This window comes from Hordeum vulgare, unplaced genomic scaffold (assembly GCF_904849725.1).
Source record: "Hordeum vulgare subsp. vulgare unplaced genomic scaffold, MorexV3_pseudomolecules_assembly, whole genome shotgun sequence".
In the NCBI taxonomy this organism is placed as follows: Eukaryota; Viridiplantae; Streptophyta; class Magnoliopsida; order Poales; family Poaceae; genus Hordeum; species Hordeum vulgare.
The window spans coordinates 43973-55000 of NW_025422537.1; the positions used below are offsets into that span (position 1 = coordinate 43973).

The 11028-nt window shown below is 37.0% G+C and overlaps 2 protein-coding genes across 2 annotated transcripts; both read left to right on the forward strand.

Moving 5' to 3' along the window:
* Positions 1–3288: 3288 nt before the first annotated feature.
* On the forward strand, positions 3289–4917 carry LOC123419403 (maturase K). The gene has a single exon (XM_045107161.1). It carries the CDS (start codon positions 3289–3291, stop codon positions 4822–4824), a length of 1536 nt encoding a protein of 511 aa, XP_044963096.1. The 3' UTR covers positions 4825–4917.
* Positions 4918–5263: 346 nt separating this feature from the next.
* On the forward strand, positions 5264–6447 carry LOC123419406 (photosystem II protein D1). Its single transcript, XM_045107165.1, has one exon. The coding sequence runs from the start codon at positions 5350–5352 to the stop codon at positions 6409–6411; it is 1062 nt and encodes a 353-aa protein (XP_044963100.1). The 5' UTR covers positions 5264–5349; the 3' UTR covers positions 6412–6447.
* Positions 6448–11028: the final 4581 nt, after the last annotated feature.

An 11028-nucleotide genomic window follows, 5' to 3' on the forward strand; every position in this document is an offset into this window, starting at 1 on the left:
GTGTAGAATACTAGCAAGAGAATATCTCTTCTTTATTTATGTAATTGAAATGGTATTGACGAATAACAAATAAACATAATAGTGTTTATTAGTGTCGCATAAAACCCGAAATGGGGCGTGGCCAAGTGGTAAGGCAGCGGGTTTTGGTCCCGTTACTCGGAGGTTCGAATCCTTCCGTCCCAGATTGTTTCTGATGAAACAAACGGTGAAATCATATAGTACTCCGTATGAGACAAAAGTTTATTAAAGAGAATAATGATATCTTATGTTTTCTCAGAAAACATAATAAAGTCTTAAGTCCAGTCAAATTGACTACCTTTATTTTCATGAAAAAAATGGGATCTAGCAGGCACATTCAGGATATGCCTCTACTATGATCACTTAATAATCACTTAATAATCACTTAATCATATTTTTTTCTTCCTTTTGGTCTTCGAGTCGAAGAAGTACCAAAAACAATTAACTACCAAAAACTTTCAATCTATTCATTGGAATAGTTTATTTAGTTATTATAGTTAATTGTTTTTGGTACGGAAAAAATATATTACTAATAGAATTCTAATTCTAGTAATTAAATGAATTAAACTTTTTTGGAGGTTGATAGTTTATTTATTGAGGAAGAGTCAATCCTTCTCTTCTCACTTCAAGATTGATCATCTCGAGCCATCCGTTGAGGGTGGAAATTTAATAATAAATAAGTTTTAAGCAAACTTGTTTAGTCGTCTTTTTCTATGTTTCATTCATATGATAGAATTCGAATATGGGTTTAAATAAATTGGATCTTGGCGGAGGCTTCCCGGATAAATACTTACTTTCTTTTATCCATATTGCTCCATAGATAGCAAGTTTTAATTTTAATTAGTATACAAAAAACAAAACCAATGACTATTCATGATTCCATCCATATTGGATCAATTTTCTATACCACTTTGCAATGAAAAGAGGAATGTTTGTTATGGTAAAACTTCGTTTAAAACGATGTGGTAGAAAGCAACGTGCGACTTGAAGGACATGATCGATTGTGGATTTTGCTATCCATCATTTTCCATAGTAATGAAAATGCTCTTGGCTCGACATAGCCTGTTCTATTCGTTCCGAACCAAATTTGCGCAGGGTTTAAGTAACATAGTACACGATGGAGCTCGAGAGGACAGAGTTTATTTTTTATCAAGGGAAAGAATCTAGGGTTAGTGAAAACTAATAAATTAGGCCAACTTTGTCAGTCTATCCTTAATATAGAAATAAATCGAAAGGTTAAAATACGAAGAAAGTCCAATAAAAGTATATCAGAATCAATCCCCCTTATTAGATTTCTATAGAAGAGATAAATGCTTTATCGAAGGAAATAAGAAAAAAGGGTATGTTGCTACTCTTTTGAAAGAAAAAAATAGGAATTCCCGAAGTAATGTCTAAACCCAAGGATTTCACAAATCAAAGATAAAGGATTCCAGAACAAGTAAACACAATTTTCAATTGTCTCAACAACAGAGTTGGATCAGAATAAGGAATAAAAGTCAATTCGTTCGAAATGAGACAAAGAAAAGAGTTTAAAGACGACTCAAAAATTTTTGAAGGATTTTGCCTTCGAAGTTTCTCAGGCAGAATTAGCCAACTTGAGTCATGAGTATAAATGAAATTTGTTTTTTCTGTAAGGAAATTAATGGACGTCATAGTCTAATTTCTATTATTATCGACAGAAATTCGAATCATTTTCTCGAGCCGTATGAGGAGAAAACCTCCTATACGTTTCTAGGGGGGGCGTTGTTTATCTACATCTATCCCAATAAGCTGTCTATCGAATCGTTGCAATTGATGTTCGATCTCGAAGAGAAGGAAGAGATCTTCGAAAAGTAGGTTTTTATGATCCGATAAAGAATCAAACTTGTTTAAATGTTCCAGCTATTCTCTATTTCCTTGAAAAGGGTGCTCAACCGACAAGAACTGTTTATGATATTTTAAGGAAGGCGGAATTCTTTAAAGAAAAAGAAAGAACTTTGAGTTAATTGAAGAACTAAATGAATAAAAAAGTAGGATAGGAGAAGATTATTAGTATTCCTCGTTGTCTAATTATTTAGACACAATTTACCTCTTTCTTAATCCTATTTGGATTTATATCGTGCCAATCCAACATAAGCCCCTATTTTATTTACTTTTTCTATCTAATTTGTTTTCTTACCATTGTATTTCCATTGACAAAGGTCTATTGAACAAATAGAATTTGTAGATAGATGGGTCTCTTTATCCTCACTCCATATTTAATTTTTCTGCTTACACTTCGCTCAAATGATAAGGGTGTTCCTCTTGCATGTATTCTCATACAATATAATATATATTTTTTTTAATAAAAATCGCTAAAAAAAGGAGAATTTGGCCATCGTGATTAGGGTCGCTCTTTTTTTTCACTTTAGTGGAATTTAACCGGACCTGTTCGTTTTGCCATTTGAGTGTTTTTCATGGTCGATAAAATCTTTCTTTTGATGTCTTGCTAGTTCAATGTTTTGACAGAAGCGCGCGGTGTAATTCCATTGATTTTTGGATTTCGATCGTATCTAAGATCCTTTTTTTATCTGGGTTGCTAACTCAATGGTAGAGTACTCGGCTTTTAAGTGCGACTATGATCTTTTACACATTTGGATGAAACAACAAATTCGTCCAGACTCTTGGTAGAGTCTAGAAGACCACGACTGATCCTCAAAGGTAATGAATGGAAAAAATAGCATGTCGTAATAAAATCAATCTTTTTTGAATGGAATCCAAAATTACGATTTTCTGGGTCTAGTGAATAAATGGATAGAGCCTGGCTCCAATTCTGGTAAAATAAAAAGCAACGAGCTTAACTTCCTAATTGGAAGGATTCCCCGCTCTAATTAGACGTTAAAAATAGATTAGTGCCGGATGTGGGGAAAGGTTGGGTTTTCCTATGAGTGGACCCTTTATTTTTTCTTTTTTTTTAGAAATCCTAATTATTCTTGATTATGGATTGAATAAGGGATGTTATGGATTGAATGTGTAAAAGAAGCAGTATATTGATAAAGAGGCTGTATTCCAAAGTCAAAAGAGCGATTGGCCTGCAAAAATAAAAAACTTGTTCTGTTCTTTTTTGTAATTTAGAACAAACATAAACTAATTCGGTAGAAAAGGAGCGGAAAAAGATCCGTGGATTAGACTCCCTTTCTTTCCAGGGTTTGTATTAAAAATGCAACACCCTGTTCTGACCATATTGCACTATGTATCATCATTCGATAAACCGAGAAATGCTTCTTCTCTCTGATTCAAGTAGAAATACAAATGGAAAAATTCGAAGGGTATTCAGAAAAACAGAAATCTCGTCAACAATACTTTGTCTACCCACTTCTCTTTCAGGAGTATATTTATGCATTTGCTCATGATTATGGATTAAACGGTTCTGAACCTGTGGAAATAGTTAGTTGGAATAACAAGAAATTTAGTTCACTACTTGTGAAACGTTTAATTATTCGAATGTATCAGCAGAATTTTTTGGATAACTCGGTTAATCATCCTAATCAAGATCGATTATTGGATTACAAAATTTTTTTTTATTCTGAGTTTTATTCTCAGATTCTATCTGAGGGGTTTGCGATTGTTGTGGAAATCCCATTCTCGCTACGGGAATTATCTTGTCCGAAAGAAAAAGAAATACCAAAGTTTCAGAATTTACGCTCTATTCATTCAATATTTCCCTTTTTAGAAGACAAATTTTTGCATTTGGATTATCTATCACATATAGAAATACCCTATCCTATCCATTTGGAAATCTTGGTTCAACTCCTTCAATACCGTATCCAAGATGTTCCATCTTTGCATTTATTGCGATTCTTTCTCAACTACTATTCGAATTGGAATAGTTTTATTACTTCAATGAAATCCATTCTTTTTTTTCAAAAAGAAAATAAAAGACTAGTTAAATTCCTATATAACTCTTATGTATCAGAATATGAATTTTTCTTGTTGTTTCTTCGTAAACAATCTTCTTGCTTACCATTAGCATATTCTGGAACTTTTCTGGAACGAATCCACTTTTCTAGGAAGATGGAACATTTTGGGATAATGTACCCTGGTTTTTCTCGGAAAACCTTATGGTTCTTTATGGATCCTCTTATACATTATGTTCGATATCAAGGAAAGGCAATTCTTGCATCAAAAGGCAGTTTTTTTTTGAAAAAGAAATGGAAATGCTACCTTATCAATTTCTGGCAATATTATTTCTTTTTTTGGACTCAGCCGCGAAGAATCCATATAAACCAATTAGCAAACTCTTGCTTCGATTTTATGGGATACCTTTCAAGTGTACCAAAAAGTCCTTTGTTGGTAAGGAATCAAATGCTGGAGAATTCATTTCTCATAGATACTCGAATGAAAAAATTCGATACCATAGTCCCCGCTACTCTCCTCATAGGATACTTATCAAAAGCTCAATTTTGTACTGGATCGGGGCATCCTATTAGTAAACCCATTTGGACGGATTTATCAGATTGGGATATTCTTGATCGATTTGGTCGGATATGTAGAAATCTTTTTCATTATCATAGTGGATCTTCGAAAAAACGGACTTTGTATCGACTAAAGTATATACTTCGACTTTCATGCGCTAGAACTTTAGCTCGTAAACATAAAAGCACGGTACGAACTTTTATGCAACGATTGGGTTCGGCATTTTTAGAAGAATTTTTTACGGAAGAAGAGCAAGTTTTTTCTTTGATGTTCACCAAAACAACTCTTTTTTCTTTCAGTGGATCACACACTGAGCGTATTTGGTATTTGGATATTATAGGTATCAATGACCTGGTCAACCCTCTTAATTAATCATTAGACAAAACTAATAAACAGGAAAGGGTTGATAAATGATCAAGAAAAAACTTTCATATTTTTCATTCTGAAATGTTCCTTTTATTATAATAAAGAGTAGGTGAATCAACTTACTAATTAAAAAATTAGTAGAACTTCCTCTTTGGAATAGAATATTGGCTATTTCTACATAGGGAAAGTCGTGTGCAATGAAAAATGCAAGCACGATTTGGGGAGGGATTTTTCTCTATTGTAACAAGGAAGAATTATCTACTCCATCCGACTAGTTCCGGGTTCGAGTCCCGGGCAACCCATATAGAAAAGACCCATCAAAGTTTTTAACTTTTACTCACTTCATTTACAAATACAAAATTATTGGTTTGGTTAATTTATTTATATGGATAGCCAATCTTTGGGCTGACTTGGTTGACATTGGTATATAGTCTATGTTATACTGTTAAATAACAAGCCTTCTATTATCTATATTCTAGTTAATACGTGTGCTTGGGAGTCCTTGCAATTTGAATAAACCAAGATCTTACCATGACTGCAATTTTAGAGAGACGCGAAAGTACAAGCCTGTGGGGTCGCTTCTGCAACTGGATAACTAGCACTGAAAATCGTCTTTACATCGGATGGTTCGGTGTTTTGATGATCCCTACCTTATTGACCGCAACTTCTGTATTTATTATCGCCTTCATCGCTGCCCCTCCAGTAGATATTGATGGTATTCGCGAGCCTGTTTCTGGTTCTTTACTTTATGGAAACAATATTATCTCTGGTGCTATTATTCCTACTTCTGCGGCGATCGGATTGCACTTTTACCCAATTTGGGAAGCTGCATCTGTTGATGAGTGGTTATACAATGGTGGTCCTTATGAGCTAATTGTTCTACACTTCTTACTTGGTGTAGCTTGTTATATGGGTCGTGAGTGGGAACTTAGTTTCCGTCTGGGTATGCGTCCTTGGATTGCTGTTGCATATTCAGCTCCTGTTGCAGCTGCTACTGCTGTTTTCTTGATTTACCCTATTGGTCAAGGAAGCTTTTCTGATGGTATGCCTTTAGGAATCTCTGGTACTTTCAACTTTATGATTGTATTCCAGGCAGAGCACAACATCCTTATGCATCCATTCCACATGTTAGGTGTAGCTGGTGTATTCGGCGGTTCCCTATTCAGTGCTATGCATGGTTCCTTGGTAACCTCTAGTTTGATCAGGGAAACTACTGAAAATGAATCTGCTAATGAGGGTTACAAATTTGGTCAAGAGGAAGAGACTTATAATATTGTGGCTGCTCATGGTTATTTTGGCCGATTAATCTTCCAATATGCTAGTTTCAACAACTCTCGTTCTTTACACTTCTTCTTGGCTGCTTGGCCTGTAGTAGGAATCTGGTTCACTGCTTTAGGTATTAGTACTATGGCTTTCAACCTAAATGGTTTCAATTTCAACCAATCTGTAGTTGATAGTCAAGGTCGCGTTATTAATACTTGGGCTGATATCATCAACCGTGCTAACCTTGGTATGGAAGTAATGCACGAACGTAATGCTCACAACTTCCCTCTAGACTTAGCTGCTGTTGAAGTTCCAGCTATTAATGGATAAGGTTTTTCTGCTAACATATAAGAATTTTTGAAGAAAGAAAAGACAAAAATACCCAATATCTTGTTCTAGCAAGATATTGGGTATTTTGAATCTTTTTTTTCTTCTTAATCTTTCTATTCAGAATTCAGTTAACGACGAGATTTAGTATCCTTTCTTGCATTTTCATAACTCGTAAAATGCCGAGTAGGCACGAATTCTCCCAATTTGCGACCTACCATAGGATTTGTTATGTAAATAGGTATATGTTCCTTTCCATTATGAATCGCAATTGTATGGCCAACCATTGTGGGTAGAATGCTAGATGCCCGGGACCACGTTACTATTGTTTCTTTCTCCTCCTTCATATTGACCTTTTCTATCTTTGCCAATAAATGATGAGCTACAAAAGGATTCGTTTTTTTTCGTGTCACAGCTGATTACTCCTTTTTTCCTTTTTAAAGAGTGGCATTCTATGTCCAATATCTCGATCGAAGTACGGAGGTCAGAATAAATAGAATAATGATCAACGGAAAAAAGAAAAAAATCCTTTAGCTGGATAAGGGGCGGATGTAGCCAAGTGGATCAAGGCAGTGGATTGTGAATCCACCATGCGCGGGTTCAATTCCCGTCGTTCGCCCATCGCATTATTGCAAATTCCAAAAATGCAATTTTCCATATTCCTAGTTACGTATTTACTTACGGCGACGAAGAATAAAACTATCGCTATATTTTTTCCTTTTCCTAGTTCTTCTTCCAAGCGCAGGATAACCCCAAGGGGTTGTGGGTTTTTTTCTACCAATGGGAGCTTTCCCTTCACCGCCCCCATGGGGGTGGTCCACAGGGTTCATAACTACCCCTCTTACTACGGGGCGTTTACCTAGCCAACACTTAGATCCGGCTCTACCCAAACTTTTTTGGTTCACCCCAACATTACCCACTTGTCCGACTGTTGCTAAGCAATTTTGGGATACTAAACGGACCTCCCCAGATGGTAATCTTAAAGTGGCCGATTTACCCTCTTTTGCAATGAGTTTCGCTACAGCACCTGCTGCTCTAGCTAATTGCCCACCCCTTCCACGTGTGATTTCTATGTTATGCATGGCCGTGCCTAAGGGCATATCGGTTGAAGTAGATTCTTCTTTTCTCTCAAAAAACCCCTTCCCAAACTGTACAAGCTTCTTCCAAAGCATACGGCTTTCTAGATGTATATGACGATCTCTAGACAGATGGATCTTATATGAATCATATGATGAAGTACCACATGAGTGGATATATAGGAAAGGAATCCAAATCTGCCGAATCGCTCATGTTATGATCTTCTACATCCTAGGTCTCTGCGTTCCGTCATCTGGCTTATGTTCTTCATGTAGCATTCAGATCGAATGACTCTATGAAATTACGTCGATACTTCCACATATTATGGGTAACGTAGGAGACATCCCTATTTTCCCCCGGGGGTCTTAATTACCACTGCTTAGCTTTCAATTTGCCTCTGACCATCAAATTAAATGTGAATAACCCGTCCTCCTCTCTTTGAAACAAGGGGCGCTTCCGGTTCTGTGCGTGCTTCAAACAATTTTGTCTTCTCCATATTACCATATCTCTAGAGTCAATAATTTTCTATGAGGAACTACTGAACTCAATCACTTGCTGCCGTTACTCAACAGTTTTCTGTTGAGGTCTATCCCGTAGAGGTAGTCAAATTGGATCAGTGATCGATTTCTAGGTTTCGTCGTAAACCTAATTGGTTACTTCCAATTACGTAAATCAATAGTTCAAACCGCACTCAAAGGTAGGGCATTTCCCATTGATATAGGAACTTTTGTACCAGAAACAATAGTATCTCCAATTATAGCCCCTCTGGGATGTAAAATATATCTCTTCTCACCATCCCCATAGTGTATGAGACAAATGTATGCATTTCGATTAGGGTCGTATTCTATGGTTACGATTCTACCAGATATGTCTTTTTGATTCCGTCGAAAATCTATTTTACGGTATAGGCGCTTATGACCTCCCCCTCTATGCCTTGCGGTAATGATTCCTCTGGAATTACGACCTTTACCACAACGGTGCCGTCCATGGATCAAATTATTTCGTGGATTGGATTTCACTTGCCTGTCTACGGTTCCCTTGCGTGTGCTCGGGATAGGTGTTTTGTATAAATGTTTCGCCGTATTATTAAGTATTCTCCTTTAGTTTTTTTCTCTATCTAGAAGTGGAATAGAATAACCCGGTTGAAGGGTAATGATCATACGTCTGTAATGCATTGTATGGCCCAGAATAGGTCCTATTCTTCTACCTTTTCCAGGTAGTCGATGGCTATTCACAGCTACCACCTTAACACCAAAGAAGAGTTCGACCCAATGCTTTATTTCTGTCTTAGTGAATCCCGATTCGACATTAAAAGTATATTGATTCTTTCCCAATAAACGAAGACTTTTTTCTGTAAATACTGCGTATTTGATTCCATCCATAAATCGACTTTCCCTCCTATGCTCTGAGTTCCAGTATCGATAAGAATTCGAGTTCTTATTGTTCTTATGTTATGGTATGAATATACCATACCAATTCGTTATGTATGGATGATGGATGAGATTCCATGGATAGAGAGCCAGTTCCAATAGACTTATGGAATGTTCCCGTTCGTGTGCATCCAGCAGGAATTGAACCCGCAAATTTACCAATTATGAGTTGGGCGCTTTAACCATTCAGCCATGGATGCTTAACAGGGATCATCGTACATCGTAAATAACCAATTTTCATATAGAAAGACATATCATAGAAAAATGAAATCGAAAATATTCCGAGATGGCAAATATTCGGAGATGACTATGAAAACACCTCTCTGGATCCTCGAATTGAAAGAGAGATTGAGAGGGATCAAGAATCCTAATTCTCGCTATTTGGAATGGATCCAATTCTATTGAGTCTGACTCATAGTGATCATTTCTCTTTAGCAAAGAATGACCTTGGTTATCAAAGGATTGAACAACCGGGATCCATTTCCTTATGATACCTAGTTGGCATTGATAACAAGGATCTAATGAATTATGAGTTTAATAGATCCTCTTTAGCAGAAAGACGTATATTCCTTGCTCATTATCAGACAATCACTTATTCCCAAACCTCGTGTGGGACTAATCGTTTTCATTTACCATCTCATGGAAAACCCTTTTCGTTCCGCTTAGCCCTATCGGGTATTTTAGTGATAGGTTCTATAGGAACTGGACGATCCTATTTGGTCAAATACCTAACGAAAAATTACGATTTTCCTTTCATTAAGGTACGAGGGCTTCTTATTCCACAAGAACGAAAGCACCTTTTCATTCTTTCATATACTAGGGGTTTTTACTTGGAAAAGACAATGTTCCATACTAAAGGATTCGGGTCCATAACCACGAGTTCCAGTGCACTAGATCTTGTAGCACTTAGCAACGAGGCCCTATCCATTAGTATTCCACATAAGAAATCCATTCTAGAAAAAAATACAATTAGATTAGCTCTTCATAGACAAACTTGGGGTTTGCGAGCCAAGGTAAGATCGGCTCGGGATCATGGGACCCTTTTCTATCAGATAGGAGGGGCTCTTGTACAAAATAGACTTACTAAGTAATAACCCCATAGAATCTATCTATATAAAGATAAAGAGGCAATCGTGTCAGGAAGCGGGTTTTTCTTTGGCCAAAAGGTACTTCGAACTTGGAACGAGCATGAAGAGATTAACGAGACTTCTTTCTCTTTTGAGTTTTTCTGGCGGACCTGCCGCGCAAGATCTTTGGTCTTCCCCTGGAACCGATGAAAAAAAGTGGATCGCTTCTTATGTACTCGCTCAGAATGATTCTTCTCTATCTATAGTTCATGGCCTATTAGAAGTAGAAGGTGCTCTGGTGCAATCCTTACCGACAGAAAAAGATTGCAGTCAGGTTGATAATAGTCGAGTGACATTACTTCGTCGGTCCGAACTAAGGAATCTGTTATAAATGTTTTGAAATGGATATTGTTCTCTCTTTGATCAGGGATTGCTATATGAAAAGAAGTGGAGTTTGAAAAAGGGAACGGAATGCTCAAACCGGAACTGCTAGAGGAACGAATTTTCAATAGCATAACTTGGGCTCCTAGAATATGGCGCCCTTGGGACAATCTATTTGATTGCAGGGTTTTGTTCCGAAGCAAAGATATCCGCGGAGGCCGGTTCGTTCGTCCTATTCTGATATTCAGGACCAAGAGGTACTGGATTCTCTTTCGGATAGGCCCTGAAAGGAGAAGAAAGGCTGAAATGCCAACGGACCTCTGTCTATTCTCTAATTCACCCGATCCGATAGTACCCGTTTTTGGAACGTCCAGTGCCAAAGTCACTGAATGGGTAAGTCACCAATCCAATCCCTTTGACAAATCGGATGTCATATTAGATATCATATTCTATATATATAGAAATATCATAGATAGAATAGACATATAGAATTTTTGGTCGGCAAATTCGAAGGAATCATTGAGTGAAAAAGGAGCAAAGAATGACAAAAGACGAGACTCTACTAGTCTTCACTCTTGTGGTTTCCTCTTCCTCGGTTTCTGTTTTCTTATTCGGGATCTTGCTTTTCATGGTTCTCATCTCTGCAACTCGCGATTTTCGCGAGA